Raw genomic sequence first — 24,957 nt, 5'->3', positions numbered from 1 at the left:
CAAAAACCACCAATAGCCTCTCATGACCAGAAGCTGCTGGCTTTCTTTGACCCTCGTATTTCTTCTTGCAGCTGTGGACACTGTTAATCTCCTCTCTTTAAAATTCTTCTCCCTTGAAGGGAACACTCCTACACTGTTGGTGGGACTGTAAATTAGTACAACCACTATGGAAAACAGTATGCAGGTTTCTCAAACTACAGACAGATCTTCCATATGATCCAGCAATCCCACTTCTGGGTATATACCCATATAATCCAGCAATGGAAATCATCATGTTGAAGGGATACCTGCACTCCCATGTTTGTTGCAGCTCTGTTTACAATAGCCAAGACATGGAACCAACATAAATGTCCATCAATGGATGATTGGGTAAGGAAACTGTGGTATATATACACCATGGAATACTACTCTGCCTTAAAAAAGAATGAAATTCTGCCATTCACAATAACATGGATGAGCTTGGAGAAACATATCTTGAGTGAAAAAACCAAAGTACCGAAGGATAAATACCATATGTACTCACTCAAAAGTGGGAGCTAAGAGAGAAAGAAGGAAGGAAAGAAAGACCACAGTGGTATGTTGGACTTCCAGAGGGAGAGAGCATACATAGGGGTACAAAGTGGAGTGGGGGAAAGGAGGATGGTGAAGGAGGTCGGGGATAATTGGTTGGGGACACAGGGTATAACCACAATTTGTAGTAATGGGCATGCTGCCAGTATGGATCTGGCCATCACATCTTGGGCATGAGTGGTAGCAATCAGCTTCGTATCTCATGAATAGTCATAACCAATAAAAAATGTACTACACAATAAAAAATAATAGCAATAGTTCTGAAAAATAAATACATTATAAACATAAATATTTGTGATAAAATCAAAATCTGCTCTGACCGAGTTCACCTAAATTCTTAAAGTATCTGGAGGACTGGAATGGGTTTTAAGTCATGTCCCCACATTCTGAGAATGTTTACCACGTGGCTATTTTTACCTAAGAACCAGACTTGCTGATGCCTAAAGAAGTTGTAAATTAACCTAAAAACTGGGAATGGATTTTGTGACCCTTACTACTAAATATATATATATATGCGAAATGTATCCTGGCACCAATCACCAATCTATATACTATGTAGTAATTAACAGAAAAACTGTTGTACTGATGAAGGGACTATTCCCTTTTCTCCCCTTTATTACTATTTTTTTGTGATTATAAAAATATGAAAACTCTGCTGTCTCTTTGGGGCACATCCCGAGGCAACTCAGCTGTTTCCTGGGCTGCAGTCACTCATACTGGCTCAAATATACTCAGATACTTCATCAGTGCCTGTTTCTTTTTCCAGGTCAATATTTGAAATATCATTGTAGACACTAACGACATACACAAAAAAGCTGAGTATTTTCCAGTAGATTTGTTTATTTTACTATACAAGCATTATTGTTCATATGCATAGCTATATGAAATACTTTAGGAGATACAATATACGTAAATTTTTAATATATAATTCTACATTTTGTAAAATAACTTGAATTTTTCTTCATATTTGAGCTTTCAGCTTACAATGAATTATTGGAAAATCATAATCTAATCTGTGTTTATCTCACTGAAAAATAAAAAACACAAGATAACTTTTCTCCTTTGCTGCGTGCTTTGGTCCATTCTACTCTGTATGTAACATAGGAAAGAGGTGTGTTTGATGGAAATCGAGAACTTAATGTCTCTTCTTATATTAACACTACATTAATTCAGTACCATCAAAGCAGAAAATTGCTTTTTATTTTTAAAGAAAGCAAAATGTGGAACAATAATTAAATTTCATGCATATTTACAAAGTACATTTATAAACTTTACTTTAAAAAGATTTAAAATTAATATTAATCAGCCATATACATAAAGTACAACATAGTGTATAATTCACTTTATACATTCAATACACAGTCATGTTCTTTTTAAATAGAACAGTGTCTTTTATCTTTCCAATTTCAGTGATTATTTTAAGATGCTTATGAGACTGTGCATTAAATCAGTCTTCTCTTTGGCAGGTCAAAGTGGGTATCAGAAATTCTTAATGAAATCCTTAGATAACTGCAGAGAAGCCAGAAACATCTGTTCTATCTTGTACAAAAGAGTGGATCTGCCAGAAAAAGTCAAACAAGGCTGTGATTAACCAAATATCAGTACTCTCATTTAGTTCTTTTGTAAAAAAATTTTTCTCTAAGTTATTAGTCTGTTTACATTTATACACAGAAATGCCATATCTCCTTTATGCCCAGGAGTCACAGTTTCAATCCATCATATGTCAGTGGTAGTGTTGATGGTATTGACCAACACACGTCCTTTTCTTCAGAAAAAAACTTAAAAACACATATTCCATCATTTATAAATTTACATGGGTTTGTTGTTTATAGATTATGAATTTCTATGTGTCTACATATCTCAAAGATATCAAATATTTATTGGGATAGTTCACAGTCTAGTCCACATTCTTCTTTGGATAATTATATTTATGAAGTGACTTTGGAAACCTCATAGAAATCATGCTCTTTACTTTGCATATCTCACATTGATATTGAAATAAGTACCATGTGTTAATTTTTTTAATGTTGAAAGCTAATCCTCATATGAAAATAAGTGCTATATACTACCAAATATGAGAAAAAAATATATAGAAAAACATAAATTGTACCATATAGGGCAGGTTTTCTCTGGAAATCTAAGAAATGTATTACACCTAGCTCAGTCCTGTATTTCCAAGCTGAATTTATTTTACTTAAATAATAATAACAACTCTACTACTCATGTTGCTATAAAATTTTACTGAACTATGGCTTTAAGAAAGACAAAAATGCCTATTATTCGGGTCATGTACTTAATGCTTCATTGGTCTTGAAACTCTAATTCTCAGGACTTCAAATTAGATATGAGAATTAGGAACACTACGAATGTTTTTTTTTTTTTCAAATAAACAAATATAAAATTCTCAGGACTTCAAATTAGATATGAGAATTAGGAACACTACGAATGTTTTTTTTTTTTTTTTCAAATAAACAAATATAGTTGCCACCAATGTGAATATTTAGTAGTATTCAGCTACTTAAAAAGTCTCTGCTAAGTCTTCATAAATATCATTGCAATTTAAGGGCTGAAAGCTGGGTGAAACAAACTCACAATAGAGAATTGAAGGCTGGTAAGAAAAAAGGGAAATGAAGAAGATGGTTGTTTTTGTTTTGTAGCCTTGGGAGAGAAAAGGAAGCTGAGCCAAGAGAAAATCCACACAAAGCACATAGAAGGGGAGGGGGCTGCGCCATGAGCAAGTGCTGACATAGTTTGTTAAAGCACGTGGGTGTGTTCCATGGACTATGGAGATGCTATGACACACTGCAGGAGACAGAAGAGTATAAAAATTCAAGCCTGTGCAGTGTATGTGAGAATTCTCCCACTGAAGGATGACATAAAGTTGTTACACATTTCCAACTCAAGCAGCTACGCTTTTTTGCATTGCTAAGGGCAAGATGAAATGACTCCTTATCTCTGAAAGTGAAAGCTGAGAGAAATATATCATGCATGTCTCATATATGTTGGTATACAAGTCGTGCAGGATTTTGCAAGAATATTTAAAGAAAATACGAGTAGTTCTCATCATGAATGTACCAGAAGTAACCCATGTTATCAAAAGCATGAGAAGCACATTGACATCCTTGAGAAGAGTTCAGGGATTTTAAGAACAGTAAGTTATTGCTGCATTCACAGAATCTAAAACTTTAACTAGATTCAAGTATATATTATTCAGTATTTAGATGAACCAGTATTTTCCTTTACAAAATAATTTATTTCTTCCATTAAGCTGAAACTTTATTTTCTGTGATTGACTTCCCATTAATACTAAAAGAGCACTTGAATATAGAATAATATTTTGAGTATCTCTTCTTGGGGGAGTTTTGTCTTATTGGCTAACCCAATACTTCAAATTAGTGGCTTTGGTACATTCTTTTTTAATACCAGAAAATTTACAATGTTTAGAAACAAACCTTTCTTTTAATTGATTTTTTAAAAAAATAAAGCTATGCAATATAGATGCATAGTTGTTGTTTACTATTTTTTATACAAGTGAGTGATATTTTCTCACTACGTACTCAACATTTGCCAGTTTAATGATAGCTTTAGACAAAAGCATTGGCCAGAGTTCAAATTCATAGGTTGTAGCTGGAAGTAATAGGTTGTTATCCTCATCAAATGGCAGAAAGTCATCAATAGTTATCTTTCTCCAGCAACCCTAAAAATAAGAACAAAAAAACCCATCAATGATTTATAGCATTTTTTCTCATACATCATTATATATTACTGACATTATTTACTGCCTTATAATTTTAATTTAGTATCTGACATTTAAAGACTGAGATACTGGTTTTCAATACTACTCTGGCTGAGCATTTTAGCTTACTATTTTATTTAACATAATTATAGTATATCTATATCTATATCAATACTATCCTTATTTATGAGGTCTTGTGAGTACATTTTTGGGTACCCCATTCCTACATAATGCAGTAAATTAAAGTGTTCCAAATAGCAGAACCAAAACGTGGATAAGCTTGGGCACAATTTAGTACACTGTATAGTCATAATACAAATGATTCAAATATAACTTTAGTAATTATTGCTTATCCTGATATGCACTCACTGATCTTACACTTCCAATTCCCACATTACTCCTACTCTTAATTAAAGATGTGATTTTTTAAAAATGAAGTAAATTAATATATTATTTGATAAAATTATTACATATTTATCTGCATGCATATTTCTTCATAATTAAAAGGATGAAACAAATAACATTAATGCTTGTAAACTCAAATAAAGGGTTTTTTTTTCAACTTTGGTTTCATATGCTAAATTTTATTATGAATCTATTCCTTTGCCAACAAATATCTTCAGCAGTGGTGTCAAGCATTGTGAACCCAAAGATCTGCATAACATATGGCCTGTACCACTGAATTACTTATAGTTTAGTGGAGAAAGGCACATATGCAAACAACATAGAGTACTGTATGTTTAAAGTGCTTTAGGACCAGAAAGAAAAGTGTGACTAATTTTGCTGTGGGGAAGTCTCAAAAGAAAGTGACCTTTGAATTGAAGATTTCAGTAACAGCATATTTTTCTCAGGGGAATAGAAGCAATAAGGTGAAAAATGTTTTCTTTGTGTGACACTTGCAACCTTGAACTTTATATTGCCTTATTTAGTGGTTATAAGTCTTTTTCTTTTTTCCTTAACAGATGATGTAGGGCAAGAAAAGTTTAAAGACACAGGTATTTAGCCACCCCCCTCCTAATTTTGGAATGAGCAAAAATAATACAGAGAAATAAATCAAATACAAAAGGACAAATATTGTATGATTCTATTTATTTGAGATACCTAGGAAAAGCAAGTTCATAGAGGCAGAAAGAGTAGTTATGAGGAGTCGGGGGGAAGGGAAAAAGGGAAGTTATAATTTAATAGGTATAGAATTTCTGTTTGGGATGATGAAAAATTCTGGAAATAGATGGTAGTGATGGTTGTATAATATTGTGAAAATACTTAATGTAACTGAATTGTGTACACTTAAATTGTTAAAATGTTAAATGTTACATTATGTATATTTTACCACAATAAAAAAATAGCAATAGAAGTTCCCTTTCTACAGTTTACTTTTCTATAAAAGTTTTGAAGGGGCAGCCAGTCCTCTGAAGGTAATGTTTTAAGCAGCCATAAGAACTTAAGTCAGACCAGTTCAACAAATATCAGCTGCTTTCAGATTATCAGCGATATCATTTTTAGATTGATAGATTTAGATTTAGCATTTTAGAATGCTTTGATTACTAAACATCATTAAGCTATACACTTTAAATGAATGGACTGTATGGTACATGAATTGTATCTCATTAAATCTATTCCAAAAAAAGAGAATACACAGGGATGAATATTTAGTATTACATACATTTCCAACACATAATTTAACTAGACATGACAATTTTCTTGGGGATTTTTTTTTTGATTCATTGATATTAATATATTGGTCGGTGGCTTCCTTCAAATTTATAAAGAAAATAAATATTATATATATATGTACACATATATACACACACTTGTGTGTGTAGATATACTTATGTGTTTGTGTGTGCCTCCATTTTTTTGTTTGCTTCCAAAATTTGTATGTTGAAATCCTAATAGTCAACGTTATAGCCTTTGGAAAGTGATTAGGTAAAGAGGGTGGAGCCCTCATGAATGGGATTCATGTCCTTGAAAAGGACTAAAGATGAAGAGACCAGGGACCTCCCCCTCTGTCATGTGAGATTACAGTAAGAAGATGGCCAGCCATCTATAAACCCATAAGCAGGCTTTCACCAGACACCAAATCTGCTGGTGCTTTCATCTTGGACTTCCCAGCATCCAGAACTATGAAAAATAAATTTCTGTTGTTTATAAACCACCTAGTATATGGTATTCTGTACATATACCCCAGTAGTATGCTTTGCCCTCCTTGGTTGGTGCTAAGAAGACTGTTGGATAAAGTTTTATCATTTGAGTAACAAACAAGAGTAGCCCAGCAGAGAGGATTTATAAACTAAATCAGTATTTAAAACACAGACTGCAAATTTGAGCCAGGATGGGTATTCTGAATCTAAACAGGTTGACTACCTACTAAAATAGAAAATTAATTAGAATCCAGAGTTGTAAAATATAATCCTCAAAATGTCCAGGAAACTCTTCAAAATTACTCATCATACCAAAAACCAGGAAACCCTCAATTTCAATGAGAAAATACAGTCAACAGACCACAACACCAACATGACAGAGAGTTTGGAATTATTTAATAAGAAATTTAAAGCAACTTATAAAAACACTCCAGCAAGCAATTACAAACACTCTTGAAATGAATTGAAGAATAGAAATCTCTGCAAAGAAACAGAAGACATAAAAGAGGAAAAATGGAAGTTTTAAACTTAAACTAAAAAACTAGAAAAATAATGTCATGATTTGTATTTTAAGAACAGTGTTCTGCAAATTTGATAAATAAATATGTCACTAGTTGAGAGATAGTTTATTTAAAATGCAGGATTGCAGGTTCTACCCCAGAAACTCTGACTCCAGAGGCCTGGGGTGGGGTACAATAAGCAGGTTTAAGAAGCACGGTAGATGGTGTTGATGCTGGGGCTTTCTGCACTCCACAGTTTAAGAAACTGAATTCTATAACGATATTATGCTTAAAAACTATAAAGGTCAAACAGAAATAAAAGCTAACACATTTTTATATAAATATAGTGATAGCAACTAGGGAAAATTATCGGTCGAGTATGTGTTTTTTCTGTTTATCAAAAGCAAACAAAAGCATAGAAACACTCAGAAAAAGGCTGGCAACAGCAATACATATTTCAAGTGGACAGCAATGACTGAATTGTTTCTTTCAGGGAGCCAAAGGAATACTGAAATTGGAAAGTACCTGACCTGATGATAATGTGTCCCAGTATCAGCATTACTACTGCCAGGTGAAAGAGAGAAAGTAGCTCTCTGTTTTATAACTTGGGTCTTAATGCTACTCAATCAATTTTTATCTGGCTGATGTCAAAGAACTTGATGTAGTTTATATAGAATCTGAACTGGAAATAATGGGAATAGTTTTATGGGAAGAATACTGTTTTATAACTTGGGTCTTAATGCTACTCAATCAATTTTTATCTGGCTGATGTCAAAGAAGTTGATGTAGTTTATATAGAATCTGAACTGGAAATAATGGGAATAGTTTTATGGGAAGAATAATATGCTGGTGTGAAAATCAGAATTTTAAATGTCATGCAGAGAGGCTCTGTGAGGTTGATGTGCCTCGAAGAAGTGACAAAGGTAAATGCTTCATTGGACAATGGAAGAGGGGGAGAACAATATTTGTAATAAGGCAGAGAAGGAAAATCAATCCCCAGTAAGAAAGATAGGGAAGCATCAAAAAATCAAAGAAGAAAAACAGTGGAGACTGAAGGTGAACAGGAAATGAAAGGGGAAAGAAAATAAACAAAGGGCATAAGACAGGTCTGCAGTGTGTCATACAGAACCGAGCAATAGAAGGTAACAAAGCATATTCTTATGAACAAGTTTCCTAAGTATTTGCAGAGAAAAGCAAAGGATAGACATGTATGAATAATGAAATAAAATTGGAATAGAAAAAAGAAATCAAAAATTATATTTTGTGTGTGTAGAAAGGGACAAGAAAAGAAAAAAAAAGAATATAGTATATTTTGTCAGAAAGAATTTACTCTAATCCTTTACTAGTGCTAATATACACATAGGTATTGATTCAGCCCTACTAGCTGGGAATTTGGTAGAAAGAGGTAGAAATTTCTGCCCCTCCCCCAGAGAGCAGATTCTTACCAACCAGAAAATGAAGCAGCCACCTGTCTATCACATGCCTTCCAAAACAATTCACATGGAACCACTGGTATCTCAGTGCTCACAGCTTAACAGCATCTCACACAAGCCATTCCTTAGATTAGACCAGTGAGGAACCAGAGCAAGCCATTGGACTTGAGGTCCAATATCTGACTGCCACAATCCTAGCACTCTTCCCTAAATGGCTAAATTATCTAAAGGGATGGGCTACATCATTGGGTCAGACTGAGATTTCCAAAGTGTACTAAATACATTTTTTTTTTTAAATTGCTGAATCAAGTAGGTTTGGGTTTGTGAGGAATCAGTACACTGAAGGAGAAATAAGTCACATTTCCCTTGCAAAATGAAATGCTGTGTGAATGAATGTTTAACCCTGTCCAGAAGGAAATCTGAGAAGAAAAAGGAAGCACAGAGAGAGAGAGAAAGAGAGAGAGAGATTGAATGAGAAAGAGAGTAGCAGGGTTGGCTTAATGTTATGAAATTCTTAATATATTGTTTTGGACTCCCTCCCACCTCCAGTTCCGGCAAATGCAGGGGGATGGGAGACAAGGACCCAGGCGTTCGACCTCCTCATGCTTCCTGTGTTTACCTTCTTCTTTCTATAATCACTCAGCATCACCCACTGGGCTTTCTGCTTCTTAGTGCCACATCCTCCTGCTCACTACTCTGCACACAGTTAAAACTCTAAAGCCTACTCTGCCAAATAGGCCTCCTGATTGGTAAATAAAGGTGAGAAAAGAAATTTAAGAAGTATTATCTCTCCTAACAAAGTTTCAAAGTCTATTGTCTTGCTGTGAATATTTAAAGAATAAAAATCCTATTTGGATATTAGTGGTTATATTATCTTCTTTATCTTTACCTTCCCACTATAATGATTCTAATAATTTCTATTTATTGGCCCTTCAACATTCCCCATCCTAGGAAGATAAGTGGCTCAGGCCCATTAAGGAAAAAGTCATGTTCCTAGAAATATAAAATGGAATTACTAACTTTTTTATACTTTTCACACTCCTTCAAATATTCAAGAACATCCTTTCCCAGTGACTCAGACCAGTAAAAACCCAAAGGTGTTTAATATAACCTAGCATTGCTAAATGTGGTGTGAGTCTACTTTGCCATATTCATAAGGGGTTTTGAATTCTCTATTTGTGTTTCTTACTGTCTCATTTGCTTCCTTTTAGGCAGAGGTAAAATCTTCTTTGTGTCAGAGTAAGATTTGTTAACATGAAGACAAATCTCAAGTTTAGGACAAAGAACTGATGGGATCAGGGCCCTCAGCTGCAGCAAAAGTCAAGGGAGAAGAAAAGGACCATGGTCAAGCACTTTCTCCTGCCCATGACTCTGATACCACACACCAGAGAAAGAGGGAGGGAGGAAGCTCTGTGCCTCCATCTGCCCACCCAGCTCACCACAGCCCGAGAGTGTAGAGGCAGCAGCAGGACCAGCTTCTACCCAGAGCGGCCATGCCTCCATGGTCTGGGCAGCATCAGTTTAAAAAGCACATGGGACTGGCATCACAGGAGAAACAACCATGTTTCTTATTAATCATAAATTACATATGCAGGACAGTTTCCCTCAGTAGCCACACAACTCACATCCTGTATAAATGGCCTTACCTTGAATTAGCCTAGGTAACAGCTTGCAAGATGAATGTATTTCAATATGGAAGATGCATGAGTTTTATGCACATAAACTTGAACTAACTTACCATCCAGTAAAGTTTCACAACATACTTTCCATAGCTATTGAACAAAGGCACATGACCCTTCACAGCCTTGCACAGAGAGTATATGTGTTCCCACGGCTTCCAGGGGAGAAGTGGAGGTTCCCCTGAAGTCCCTTTAAAATAATTGCTCAAAATTCCTCCATTGAATATCTTCCACACTGCATAGATTTCACTGATAATCCATCTCATCAGCTAGAGACAAAAACCATTAGTGTTAATTGGTTACTTTTCAGATATAGGTGCTATAATTTAGGGGTTAATACAGTAAAAAAACTGCATAGATTTCACTGATAATCCATCTCATCAGCTAGAGACAAAAACCATTAGTGTTAATTTGTTACTTTTCAGATATAGGTGCTATAATTTAGGGGTTAATACAGTAAAAAATTTACGTTCAATAGTAATATTCATTTTTACATATAATTTATTCTGCATTTTGACTTCTGACCTACAGAATAAAATCACAGGTTTTGCTTTTGTTTGGGGGAAATATATTCACAAGGCAAACTAAAATGTCTAATATTAAACATGCTTTTAGCTAAAAAAGTTGTCTTTCAGAGTCAACTGTGAGTGATTTAGCATTGACCTTCCTTTGACGTTGACTTTCACATGAGTTGTGTGTGTGGGAAAGAGAGAGACAGAGACAGAGAGAAAGAGAAAGACTGAGTACTTTTGAGAGAAACGAGAGAGCTGCTGTCCTGTAAACACTGAGAAATTTGAGGAGAAAATTATCTTTTACGTTAGTAGGACCAGTTAGAGAATGAAAGAATGATGCTTGCACAGACGTGTACATATCCTCTATATCCCATATTCATATGTGCTGTTGATCTGTAGGTGCCGAAATGCTCTGTGTAAAACTCCCATGTGCCATGTTTTTAACGGGCAGCAGGCTCAGTGGGAAGGTGGGCTTCTGTGTAGGAATAGAGACCAGGATTTGAATCCTCTGCAGATCCTCCAGAGGCTTCTGCACTTGGGCAAGTGACTTCAGCCTCTCTGCACTGCAGTTCCTCCTCTATAGAATGCAGGAAATACTACCTGTTTCTCCGCGTTTTTGTAAAGAATAGCAACAAGGTGTAAGAAATCCCTGGGTCGTAGTTAGTGTTGAATAAAGCCATTATTACCTCAGTAGTATCGGATTTTTTATATCATGCCTCTCAAGTTAAACTGCCTGGTTCATAAGAAAATTTACTTGGCACTGACCTCATAAGATTTATATTTTTCTCAATTTGAGTTATACAGGAAATTCTTAAAGTTTGGCTGACAAAGGTAAAGCAGATTTCCTCTTCTGCTATCTGAATATTTCATACTTTTCTTCCATTGGAAAATGAAAAGCTAAAGTCTATGTAAGTTTAGGATTCATCAAATAGGTATATTTTAGACCATAATATAAAATATAAAACAACTCAGAGATAATTTTATACCAATCAGTATAAGCAAGTTGGAGAAATAAGTGTTTTAATTTTTAATATTGGTCAAGACATTAAAGGTAAGAAAGACAAAGTATTTGCATCAGTAATGACCATGCCCCACTCCTTTGACTGAGTCTTACAAGAAAATGATCAAAAAGCCCTTGTTTCTGATGTAACTAATTTAGGAGAGTGGAACAGACCTGCTTGTGATGGATAAAACCCAGGGTGGTGAGATGGGAGGTGGTAGGTGGGGGATGGAAAGGTGGAGAGGTAAGCCCTACCCACGCTCTCCCACAGCAAAAAGGACCTCTGGGCTGAAAACCTTGCTTGTTTAGAAAAGGTGTTGCAATCCAACTGCACCCTAAAGATTCCCCCTACATTACTAAGTCAAACAACATCACAACACCCTACTTGTGGACACAGTGCAGGGCAAGACAGACAGCAACTTTATGTCCATTACTAGGCATGTGAGTTGCATGGGAAATGCCCAGACTGTGAGAACCCAGCTAATTTGTGACCCTGGGCAGAAGAATTGGGGCATGAGCAGTGCTGATTTCCCACCATTTGCTCACTCAACTCAATTAAAGTTGCTTCATTTCCCTTTTGAATGTCTGATGTAAAAAATACTCAGTTATGGTGACTGAAATATGCCAGAGGAAGAAAAGCAAATCCTGCACAATCTCATTTATATGTGGAATCTAAAAATGTCAAACTCATACAAACATTGAGTGGAATGTTGGTTATCAGGGTCTAGAGGGCAGGAGATATAGGGAGATGTTGGTCAAGGGGTACAAAGTTTCAGTTATGCAAGATCAGATCTGAAGATCTATTTATAACAATTGGCTACATTTAACAATACTGTATTGTATCTTGAAAATTGCTGAGAAAGTAGATAGTAAGTATTCTCACCACATACAAAAAATAGTAACTATGTAAGATAATGGATATGTTAATTAGCTTGATTGTGGGGAATATTTCACAAATATCAAACCATCAAGTTGTACACCGTAAGTACATACAATTTTTAATTGTCAGCAATACCTCAATAAAGTTGGAAAAAATATATACTCAGTTATTCCAAAACTTAAAGGTGAGCAAAAGAGAAATGAAATTGTCTGGGAATTGTATAAGCAGGTGTGGAAGGCACTCTTCAATGAGACTCTAGTTCACACTTCCCTCCATACCTCACTGCAGAGTAAATGTTCATTTGCTGAAAACAAGTCAAATGTGATTTCATCCTTCACAACTACAGGAGTCTGAAATTAAAAAAAAAAAAAAGAGAGAGAGAAAGAGAGAGATTATTCTATAAGAAAAATACAGGAAATATATCTTAATGAAACACAGATTCTTGTGCTGGAAACAGGCCAAACCTGATTTCATTTCTCACAATGAGATGAATGAGAAGAAATAATAAATAAGCATATTATTCCCTAAAAAAATCCTTAGTTAGAGCTGTAGGTGACATTAATTTAATGTAATGCTGATAAAATACAGTATTTTAATATACAAATAAAATATTATCATATATTATATATGCAGATAAACTTAGCATTCATACACACAAACTGAAAGTTTAAAAAGCGATTTGAAATTTAAATTAACCACTCAAATTAAACCTGAAGCTTAGTTAACATCTGGTAGCCAGAAAAATGTCTTCATCTTGGATGAAAAATATCAGCTACGACAGCTTTTTAAAATCTTGTCCAACTTTAAATCCTATAATATTTTAAAATTAATTTGATGGTCATTACTGTGCTCCTATATATAATAAAATAAAAATAATAGGGAAAATATGACTTGTATATGTTTAAAAGAATGAGCTACAATTCATATGAAGCTTACATATTTAACATGTCACATTAACATAAAAAGTTTTGATTAAAGAATCCGATTTTTTTTGGAAAGTAATGCCATCAATGACTCTCAGTCATTAGTACAACAGTCATCGTGAAAAGTCAATAAAATAATTTCTGTTATAATTGAGAACAATTTAACCAAAACTACCTCGAAGGCCTGAATTGACTCTTGTGATCATAAATTATAAACATAGTTTATTCTGGTTTGACTGACTGTGATATAACGCTTCTAAAATGTCCATAGTTTTAGCAAGTACCAATGTGCATACAGTAAAATTAAATAGTTATTTATTAAATAAGTATAAGATATCTAAAATTTGAGGTGTTAGACTTAATAGTCACCTGCCGACAGAAGAAAAGCAGGAACTGAATTTGTCGAAGATGACAAAATACTAATGTAGACATCTCTACAACTGCATTTTTGCATCTCTATTCCCTATACCAATACCCAGGGCAGAATAAATCTTCAGACATCTTACATCTGTTCAATACAATCAATGCTGGGCCATTAATTTCTAGTTTTCAGAAACAAAGAGATCTGATCAGTCACTCTGTGATCAGAGTTTAACCCCCTTGGTTGGAATGGCCCATGTTGACTCTGACATCTTACACCCAGTACTTCAAGGTCTTTAATAACCTAGTTTCATTCTAACTTAAATCATACCCTTTGATTTTGCTCAGCATTTTGGGGTGTGTTCTAGACTAGACTGTGTTTTTTAAATTGTGGGCTGGGATTATTTAGTGATTTATAAAATCAATTTAATGGGTCAGGACTATATATACATATATATACACATGAGATGTAATAAAATAGAATTAGTCTCATACAGAAAGGTCATTATTATTTTGTGGGATTTTGGTTTCAACTTCATGTATGTTCATATTTAATGAGTCTTAATGTAAAAGGTAGCTATCACTGTGGACCTAAACATTAAAGTATGAAAAGCACTCTTCTAGGACTTTCCTACTGATCCAAACTTTCAGTTCTGGTTATTCTGGTACATATGCCAGCCTGATGGACCAGGAGAGGAGGCAGTGCAGAGGGAGAGGAAAGGTATGGAGGTGGATGGCAGCATTATGATAACATAAGTGGAAGTGTCATCAATAACAATGAATTAACTCATTTCTATTGCAAATACATTTCTCAGAACTAAGATCTGCTAAAGAAATGGTTCATAAAACTTTTCTACTTATTCAATTTACAACACTCCCACCCCATGAAATTCGTATCTTTTATTTGCATAATATGTAAATGATATACTTATATCGAGCAGAAACTGAATATTATCAATAATGCATTGATACAAAGTACATTACATAACATCACAAAATGTATATTCTGTATGTCAATGTTATCTAACGTTATACGCAATTTAAAAGCACTGTTCATCTATATTCGAGTTATTTTATTTAAAATGTCTTACAAGTAGGCTTATGAAAACACTGATGGGCAGAGATGCACTTTTTTATTTTCTCATTTTGATAAATATTTTTAAGTTTAGGTAATTTAGAAAATATAGTGGACTAATTGTGTTTTCTTGCATTAGTAGCTGTGCTGATGGAGGCTAAAACTTTCAGATATAAAATCATTTTCTGTAATCACAGCTTCAATAGATTCCATAAATGTGTGGAAGAATCAATTCCATTACAACAGTTTAACTAGCACTAAATAATTTAGCCTACTGTTTTTCTATGTATTTGATGAAAATAATAGAAGATCCAAAAAGGAAAAAAATGCGTTAGTGATAATTAAGCCCTTGGAAACACCAAATATACTCAAACTGGCATAGCTATTAAGAAGATAGACTAGTCTAAAGTTTTAACTGCTATTTAAAATGAAGGGTTCTGGGCTGATGTCCCAGTCAGAATGATTCAAGTGGTTAGTCATGGGGTCTAGAAATGAAGGTGGGCTTTGAAAAATGCTTCAAGAATCCCTGTAATAGAGAAATCCCTCTTTGGTTGAAAAACTGATGCTAAGAAACATTAGGGAAAACAGACCTCCATGCTGTCTAAGTTCATGCTAAGAAGCAGAAAGGATAGTCTGCCTGTCTGAAATTAAGAAATAGCTTTGCACAATGTTTTAGGTACTATTTGATATTTTGGAGAGAAGAAGAAAACTCAAGATTCTAAACAAAAATTCAATACTCTCTTGGAAAACAGTAAAAGAAATATTAAATTATACCGATAAACATTTATTTCTGATTTAAATGCCAAAAAGCAATTACTTTTTCTTGATGAATAACACAAGAAAAGTTACCCTAAATTGTTCCCAAAATGTTTTAATCACCAGGATCTTATATCCCAAAAGTTAATAAGTATTTTGTTTAATAGCAAAAATATTTCTTGTTTTTTTTTTTTTTTTTTTTTTTTTTTTTTATTGCTGAGTATTATTCCATGGTGTAGATATTTGTCTGTTTTCCATTTGCTCACTGAAGAACACCTGGGCTGTTTGGGGGTTTGGGTTGTTACTAATAAAACTGCTATGAACATTAATGTATAGATTATAGGGTTTTGTGTGAACATAAATCTCTATTTCTCTGGGATAAATGCCCCCAAATGCAATTAATTTATTAAGTTTTGAACCCCTTTTATGGGTCAGTTAGTGAGCCCTGGAGAAAGAATGATATCCAAATGTCTACTCTCAAATGCTAGCAATCTAGATATTTTGGTTAGCTACTATGTAAGAGTTCTCAGAATTCATAAGGAACCGGAGGGGAAATACCCTTATAACAAATAACATGAAAAGTGCTAGGATTACAAATAAAATGCTTGAGGGATATTAACCATCTGTATGGGGGAAAAAAGTTAACTAAGTTTCACGTGAGTTAATAAGGATAGGGACAAATAAACATTGTTTGATGGTTTTTATAATAATCATATTTTTACCCTAAGTTTGGTGAAGACTCAGAAATGAGTTATATTTGAGGGTATTGTCTGAGCTTTAGACTTTACAAGTGTACATGTTTATCCGTAACGTGGTTTATTGTCACAATTATGACACTGGGATAATTTTAATGAAGGCACGAGCACCTCAACATCCAGCCAGATTGTCGAAAGAACTGAAAAATTGACTGAGGTTTCCAGGAGCTCTGTTAGACTGCTGGGGTCCCCTCACATTGCTTTTTCCTTTTTCTTGAAAATATTAATTTAGTAATTTTAAAGTCCCCTATCTGACAATTCCAAAATCTGAGTCACCCGTGGATCAGTTTCTATTTACCTGATTTTTTCTTCTTGGTTTTTAGTCACTTGTTCTGTTTTTCCTCATGCCTAGTAATTTTTGATTGAATGATACACATTGGATATAAAGATTAATGCAGGCTCTAGATAATGATGTCTTCCTCCAGATAGGAGGGTTTTATTCTCTTTTGGTATGTAGAGTATAAGACGAACATTGCCCAGTCAACACTGGGCCTCAGGGTTTCATAGGGTTGCTATAACTTTGGTTTTCCCTTACTTCATAAAGAATGCCATGGCCATTATGTGGCACTGTCTGAATGGTTGGAGTGTTTATCAGGGTCACTTGACCATCATGCACCCTAAATTCCAATCTCTGTCCATAGCACCATAAAATCTTTTCTTGTTATTTAGCCTCCAACCTGCTGCTTTTTACTGATTTTCTCAGAGGCTTGCCGTCCACACACAGAGCTTAGGAGTTGAACAAGTACCTTAAAATAATCCATGCAAAATTTTCAGATCACTTCTCTGCAGTTACCCCTTGGATTTTGGTTTAAGTTCTGTTTATTTTCGCAGTCCCAGGCAATCCTCTCCCTCTCATGCCCAGAGACACTGACACAGGCCCCCGGCCACTACACTCTGCATGACCTCTAATCTTCATGCCTGAATTTGTAAATGTTCTTGAGAACAAAAACAACAACAACAAAATCCCAAGGAGAATGTGGAACTTACCTGTTTGTGATTCCCTTTCCTCCAGGATTTGAGCCTCTTACATTAAACATTAATGGTAATCTTTCCACATCATCTTGCTTCAGGTGTATTTCTTATCTCTACATTACAGTTCTTCACCATATCAGGGTACTTCAAAAAGTTCATGGAAAAATAGAATTAAAAGATAATACAAATCTTTCCACGAGCTTTGTGAGGTACCATCATATACATTTCAATTTGGTTCATCCATCGTATCCTTCAGTTGCCTCTACTTAGCTGAAGAAGTAAGACCTTACTCTGGACTTGAGGCTGATTTTCTGATGACTAACCAACATCTATGGAGTGGTCTTCTGCAAAACTCCAAGGATGTCTGCTATAGTTGGATGCTTAAGACAATTAACCCTGGTAAAATATGAATGTTGCAAGTCAGGGCTGAGAGCTACCATGCCACCACATCATAGAGATGCCATCACAAGGCTTGGACACTGTCCACCACTCACTCCAGTGGAGGGGTTGTTGCTTTATAAGCTGTGAATTCTTCGGTTGTGGGACAGGACTAGGAGTGGGGAGCAAGGTTCTATCCCAGATTTTAGAACTTTGCACTCTAGTTAGAGCAACTGCTCTCCTACATTTGAAAGCTGTAGTGGCAGAATGGGATGGTGGCTAAGGGTCTGCAGTGTCACACTCCCTTGGATAGGCCCGGTTCATAGCACAAGTTGGTCTATTGCTTCCCTAACTATGCAGTCTTATTGAGCTCCTTAGTCCAAGGGCCCCAGCATCTACTTTGGGATCTGATGTTCAGCCAGCCTGATTTGTATACACTGCCCCAAATGAAACGAACAGAAGGAAACAAGTTCACTTACTACTGCTCCAGTCACTCTGGTTCTCCTTAAATGAATGTTCTTCCAGCATACTTGCCTTTGCTTTATAAACACGGATAACTGCCAGAATTTTATACTCGCCTTTCTAGAGATTTGTAAGATGTTTTTTTTTTTTCATAGTCATCTTATAAAGGCATGCTTGCACTCCAAGCTCCCTAAAAAGTTCTTATTTATATCCTTTTCAAAATTTTCAAGCATTTCTGCCCTTCACTTCCCTGTTGTATCTTCACAATTTGGAGTGACTCATCTCTAGGTCTTTTTCAGAGCTCAACTGACCAACTGAGGATTTCCTGATACAAATTCTGAAAGCTGCACACACACACACACCAGAGCTCAACTGACCAACTGAGGATTTCCTGATACAAATTCTGAAAGCTGCACACACACACACACGCGCACACACACACAAACACACACAATCTCTGTAAGTTTTGAATTGCTGCTAAAAATACATAGGATATGACCATTTTCATTTGAACCTGGAGAGTTCAAAAACCCTTTGCATCTAAAAGTTCCATAATCACTCTACATCACTCTAGGTATGGTACAAAGAATGCATCACCTCTCACATATCTAATTTGGAAATTGTTTGAGTTCTAAAAAAGTCAGCAATTGGTTACCTTTATTAAATGTCTTTTGTAAACAACTCATTGATATGAAGTATGTAGCTTGTGATTCTATATTTTGTGAACAAAATTTAAATGTTAATATTTGCCATTTCAGAGTGTTCTGTGCAAAGAAGGACACCAGAGTTCAACCTAGCCATACTGGCAGGTTTGTTTGTATTTTGAAAATTATAATGTGTTCTATACATTTTTAAAATGAACTGCAGCACCAAATAAATAGGTCATATTTTGAATGCAATCCAGACCCAAATGTTCAAAGAGGCAAAAGAATCTAAAATAATATAATTGGAAAATGTAGGAACTCCACATAGCTTCAATATGAAGGATGCACCATGTTCACATGACCAAAATTAAACAAATAGCCACTCAGATTTTTACACACATGTCTTTGGGGGATATTAAGAGAGATCCAATTCTTATCTCACAGTAACATCCCTTTTACAAATCATCTTTCCTATAACCTCCAGTTAACAGCTTACAAGTCTGCTGTGGACTTTCATTCTCTAAACCACCCTCTCTAAAAGCCTGGTTCCCAATTCTGTCCAAAATCTGTTGGTTAACCTGTTCTATATCTTAATTTCCCCTTTATTTCAATATGACTTTTTGGTCATATCTCTTTCCTCCCATTTACCCAAATGTGATTCACCAAAGCTCAGGACTAAGACTTGGAAAGTCAAGGTGGAGGCGGTGGGTGGGGATGCAGGGAGGGCAGGTGGACGAAGACAAAATTTCTCTTTTAAATGGAGATTGTGGGGAAGAAAAATGAGTATACTCTCATGTTAACAAATCTTATTCCATTATGAAGCTTAAAATGAAAATGAAATCCAGTCACATTCAAGTCTACTTACAAACACAGGGCTTTTCCCTGTTTTGTCCTTTTCTTTTCCACCTTTGCCTGCATCCCACTTTTCTGCATTTATGTCAGCTTCACTCCACTCTGGCCAGATTGGGAATTTCCCTTTCTTCTGTTCAACAGAAGTAGGTTGTACATAACTGTCAAAAGGGTACAGACTAGTGAGAAAGAGAGTGGATGGGTTAATTTTAATTAAAATCTCTGAGCTAAAATATCGAATTAACTGCATGATATAAATTTAATTATCTTACTGGCAGAATCTTGTTAAATACATTTTTCAATGTCATACCTGTGGCCAGACAGTTTCCATGTTAGGTGTCTAAAGATTAAAATGACCCCAAAGAGATTAATCTATAAGCAAATTTTGAGCATTAGCTACTACTTACTGATACAGGACATTAAAAAATAGATACAGAGTATTGTCTGTTATTATAAACACAGAAGAATATTTATGTACAATTCACACTTAAAGAAAATCCTTCACACTTACAATAGCAATAGCTTTTGGAATATCAATACAAATATAAATTTTGATTTTTGCTCATGTAAAAGTACTAGGTGATTATTATTTTAAAAGAAAACTGTGATAAAGAAGAAAACATACCCACCCCACTCTAGATATGACATCGTTAACAACTTTATATCTTCTCAGACCAATATACAGGACATAGATTTTTTCTTCAAAAATAAAATCTTTCTGCATATTTTTTACAGACTGCTTTTTCCTACTTATCAGTTTATTGTTAATATTTCTCAGGTCCATAAGTGTTTATCTAAACACAAATTTAATGACTGCATAATATTCCAATGTATGAATACACTACATTTCATATAACTAAAGCTTCTATAGTTGGAAAATTGAGGGTTTTAATTTTTAATTTTTCACCTTTATAAAAGACTATGTTGGCTGTCCTTAGAATAAATTGTAATAAGGAGTCTTACTCTATTAATGTATATACATAAAGTTTATGGCATATTTTGATCAATTTTTTACAAAAATGTTGGAATTGGACCTGTTTTCTAGTCTCACCATTAGTATATTATAGTTATTATATCCCTAAACCTTGAATATTACTTTTTGTTTATTCTTATGAATTTTTAAGTCTAAAATAGAACTTTGTTTAATTTTTCAAGTTTTAACTACTTGGGAGGCTAGAACCCTGGGACCCTGCTCCAAACCCTGGGACAAGCAGTTGAAAAAAAAAAAAACAAAAAACCAGACTAAAATCTCTACCCTTTCAGAGTTCATATTCTAGTAAGTTCTAGATACAAAATAAACAGCATAAATTAAGTAAAACATATAGAAATATATATATATATATATATAGAAATATAGAAATATATATATATGTTCACTTTGCTAAGGTGAAATGTAAAACAAGGGAGGGGAACTGAAGAATTAAAGTAGTCAATTTTTAAAACAATAGTTAAGGAAAGTGTCTACAATAAGGTCATATTGATATAAATAGCAAAAGAAAGTGATAGATCAAACTATGTGTATATCCACGTGAAGAATGTTCCAGACACAGGAAATAGCAAGTGTACACAGCAAAGAAGATTCAGAGAACATGCTGGCTTATTCTAAGAATAATATGGAGGTCAGTGGGGCTGAAGCTAAGAGAGTGGAAGGAGAGGTGAAGGAAGATCATTTCAGAGAGGTAACTGGCGATGCCAGGATTGTAAATAAAGCTGATCTAAGCCTAGGGATTGGTGTTGGTCTTTAGTCAGAGTGACACAGGAAGCCAAAGGAGGGTTCTGAGTGGGGGTACAATGTGATATTACTAAAATTTGATAATTATTCTTGTTTCTATATTGAGCAGAGACCGAGGAAGATAAAGGAACAACGTAGAAAGCTTTGAAGTAAACGGTGAGAGCAAATGGGTATTTGGACCAGGTTGGTAACTGGAGAGAATGCAAGAAATAGTCAGATTTTGTGTTCATTTTTAACGTTCAGCAAGTAGATAGAGTATGCATTTCCTGACAGGAGACCATGGGGTGGAGCAAAATTGAGGTGGTGGGATAAAGAAAGCAGTTCAGTGTTGGACAAGCTGTTTTAGATGCCTAAAATACATCCAAGTATGATTCTGAGGTTTGAGAGGAAATAAAATGGACTACAAATGAAACTCTGAGAGTCATCAGCATTTAGGTGGTATTTAAATTCTGAAGATGGGATGATATCACCAAGAAAATGACTACTTAACGACGAGGCGCTCCCAGGGATGCTATTCAAAACACCTAACAACTAGCATGGACTGAGCACTGACCAATCTAAATGAGGCCTGGCCACCATGCTGGGTCAGTGTCTTCAAAGCCTCCTGCTATCCAGACTTTATTTATTTCTCACTTTTAGTGGTGGGGGCAGGGATGTAAAGTTTTCAGGATGGGTCAGGGACTCAAGGCAAGAGGCAAAAATGTCTCAGTCTCAGAGTTATTGGTAAGGTTATTGTTGAGGCTACTTACCAATAAGTATAAAAGTACTTCAATACTCTAACAGTCAGCACAGCCGTATATCTGTCCTGGTATTCTATACTTAAAGATCAGAGAGAAAAGGAGGAAACATCCAAGAAAATGGAGAAAAAAGCAGTCACTGAATGTGGTTGACAGAATAACGGCCCCCAAATATATACATATCATAGTTCCTGGAACTTGTGGATACATGACCTTCCATGGCAAAAGGGAGTTTGTTTGTGTGATTAAGATAAGTGTCTTGAGATGGTTAGATTATCCTGGATTATCTGGGTGGGCCAAACATCATCCCAAGGATCCTCAAAATTGCAAGAAGGAGACAGAAGACATCAAAGGGAAACGTGATTACTGGAGAATGGACAGGAGCAAAATTGCTGGTTGTGAAGACAGAGAAAGGATGCCATGAATAAAGGAACATGGGCAGGTGCAAGCAGCTGGAAAAGGCAAGGAAACGGATTCTATCCTAGAGCCACTAGAAATGAACACAGCCCTGCTGAAACCTTGAGGTTAGCTCAGCAAGACCATTGTAGACTTACCTCCAGAATTCCAAAACAATAAATTTGTGTGGTTTTAAGTCACTAAGTTTGGGGTATTTTACTATAGCAGCAATAGGAAACTAATAGAGTAAGGTAGGAAAAACACAGTAGAAGGTGATGCCTGTGGAAACCAGCTGAAGCAATTTTTTCAAAAATGAGAGAATGCGCAACAGACTCAAACACTGCTAGTAGATCAAGCAAAGATGAAGTAAAAACAACTAAATGCTAAATTTATCAACAAGGAGGTTAAAGTCTCTCTTAAATATCACTTCCTGGGGGTGAGGGCTGGCAGAGGGACTTTCCTGAACACCTGTCCATTAAAGCAACACTCACCTCTGTGCATCCTTTCATATTGCTCTATTTTTATAGCAATTGACAATTCCCTCACTAATACTTTATATATGTGCTTATTGTGTGTCTCCACAAGTAAGTTGGTAAGTTGTACAATTGTAGGAACATTGTTTTTTTTGTTCATTTCTTCTATCTCCAGCAACCAGAACAGTGTTGGGACAAGGTAGGAAATCTATCATCTCTTTATATGAAATAAAAGAGTGAATGTCTTTATTCTACATTTGTATAATTTCTAATGAGAAATGTTTTCAATTTTTATGTGTAGGTAGAGATTGATCAGATGTTCAACAATCCTGTTTTCATTTTTTCTAGTTTGGCTGGTACTGTGTGATGGTGTCTTGGAAAAAAGAATGTGGGTAGATATGTTGTGTCCCATGTTCAGGCTCATAGAACATTCTTTGAGATACTTCTCACTTCTTCCTGCTTGATGTGTGGCTGAATCCTGTGTGGACCACCTACAAAATGGTGATATCACAAGATAGAAGTAGCCAGGAACCCTTAGTCAGCACATGCGAAGCCACCACCAAACACCTGATCAGACTCTGGTATGAATGAGAAATATCCTTTGTTGTGTAAGTCACTGAGATTCGGGGATTGTTTGATATTACAGCTAGCATTGAGTACTAGCATTGATTGATATAAAGACTGTAATCTTTCTCTCAGGATTTGGATTTCCTCTTTTTTACCTTTAATCATTATAAGCATACACATACTACATTATTTGCAGATTATTTTTCTATTGCCTTAAATTTGTAACAAATGACTTGCCTGTTTATTATGACTTTTGCCTATCTTTTTTATATTCTGCTGTATAAGTTCATCCTGATAGGGTTTTTCTTCGTCTCCAGTGCCCTTTCTCCAAGGCAATCCTGTGCTGAAAGAATGTTCTTTCAATATAATATTGTTTTCTTTTGTAAGAAATGCCAAATGAATAAGCCATCCAGGAACCAATAGATACTGTAAAAGCAAGTCTCAAACCTGTGCAAGTCTCAGTCAGAGTGTCCATTTCTCAAGAATGAAATAATATTGTTTTCTTTTGTAAGAAATGCCAAATGAATAAGCCATCCAGGAACCAATAGATATTGTAAAAGCAAGTCTCAAACCTGTGCAAGTCTCAGTCAGAGTGTCCATTTCTCAAGAATGAATTTTTTTTTCAGCCTGACATAAGGCAGAGAAAAGTAGCTTTCTTATAATCTCCCTGCACTTAGATGGATTTTTCTCATTCACCTTTATAAAGAGAAACTCATGGAAATCCATGCCTTTATCTAACGTTGGAGAACTTTCTTCCTTCACTTGGCTCAAGAACCTTGTCCTGCAAATGTTAAAAGATTCCAGTTTCAAAAGACTGATAAGACTTTCTTCAGAGCCATGACACTCTGTTCTTCAATTTCTTCCTCATTTCTGGATCCTGAGGATTTTTATTCTTTATATAAGTATTTCTAGGTATTATAATTACTTTTTAATCTCAATTCATTATCTTGGTGGAAAAAATGTCCAAGAATATATAATCATCAAGGAGTGTTCCTAAGTAGCATGTCAGAATATATAAGAGGTAAAGATGACTAGAGTAGGTTTCATGGAAAAATGGAACTTTTTTCATAATGTTAATAGAAAAATCAAGACAGGAAGTAGCACATTATAATGTGTTTTATTAAGCTTTGGTATAAGCCTACAGATACAAAGAAATTGATTTTTAATTTTTTATTACTATATTTATAATTATACAATGCAATCATTTTGAAATGGTAGTTTTGTATCCATCAAAATCATTATAAAGTTACCTCATTCAGGGCACTCAAAATCCTAAAATCTATTTATTTATAAAGGAGATCTTATTTCTTAAAATATAATGGCTCCCCTAAGATTATGCTTTCCTTTCCTCTTCATTCTGCCAAGTGTAAATGTTCTAGCATCCTCCTTTAGGCTGTTAAGTTTTATCAATAATTGGCCTACTTTCC

At 35.0% G+C, this 24,957-nt stretch overlaps 1 protein-coding gene across 1 annotated transcript in view; it reads right to left on the bottom strand.

The window, feature by feature from the left end:
* ADGB (androglobin) overlaps nucleotides 1-24,957 on the bottom strand; it is a gene marked incomplete at its 3' end in the record, with an annotated part of 133,531 nt that overhangs the window by 98,044 nt on the left and 10,530 nt on the right. Inside the window, exons 2-5 of the mRNA XM_008586395.1 lie at nucleotides 19,642-19,804; nucleotides 12,730-12,801; nucleotides 10,119-10,328; nucleotides 4,128-4,267 (exon numbers count right to left, since the gene is read on the bottom strand). Of these exons, the coding sequence (XP_008584617.1) occupies nucleotides 4,128-4,267; nucleotides 10,119-10,328; nucleotides 12,730-12,801; nucleotides 19,642-19,804 (585 nt within the window). The remainder of the gene's footprint in view (nucleotides 1-4,127; nucleotides 4,268-10,118; nucleotides 10,329-12,729; nucleotides 12,802-19,641; nucleotides 19,805-24,957) is intronic.

The sequence above is a fragment of the Galeopterus variegatus genome, unplaced genomic scaffold, assembly GCF_000696425.1.
Source record: "Galeopterus variegatus unplaced genomic scaffold, G_variegatus-3.0.2 Scaffold3972, whole genome shotgun sequence".
NCBI lineage: Eukaryota > Metazoa > Chordata > Mammalia > Dermoptera > Cynocephalidae > Galeopterus > Galeopterus variegatus.
The sequence above is the reverse complement of the archived record's forward strand: the minus strand, read 5'-3'. Positions and strand labels throughout refer to the sequence as shown.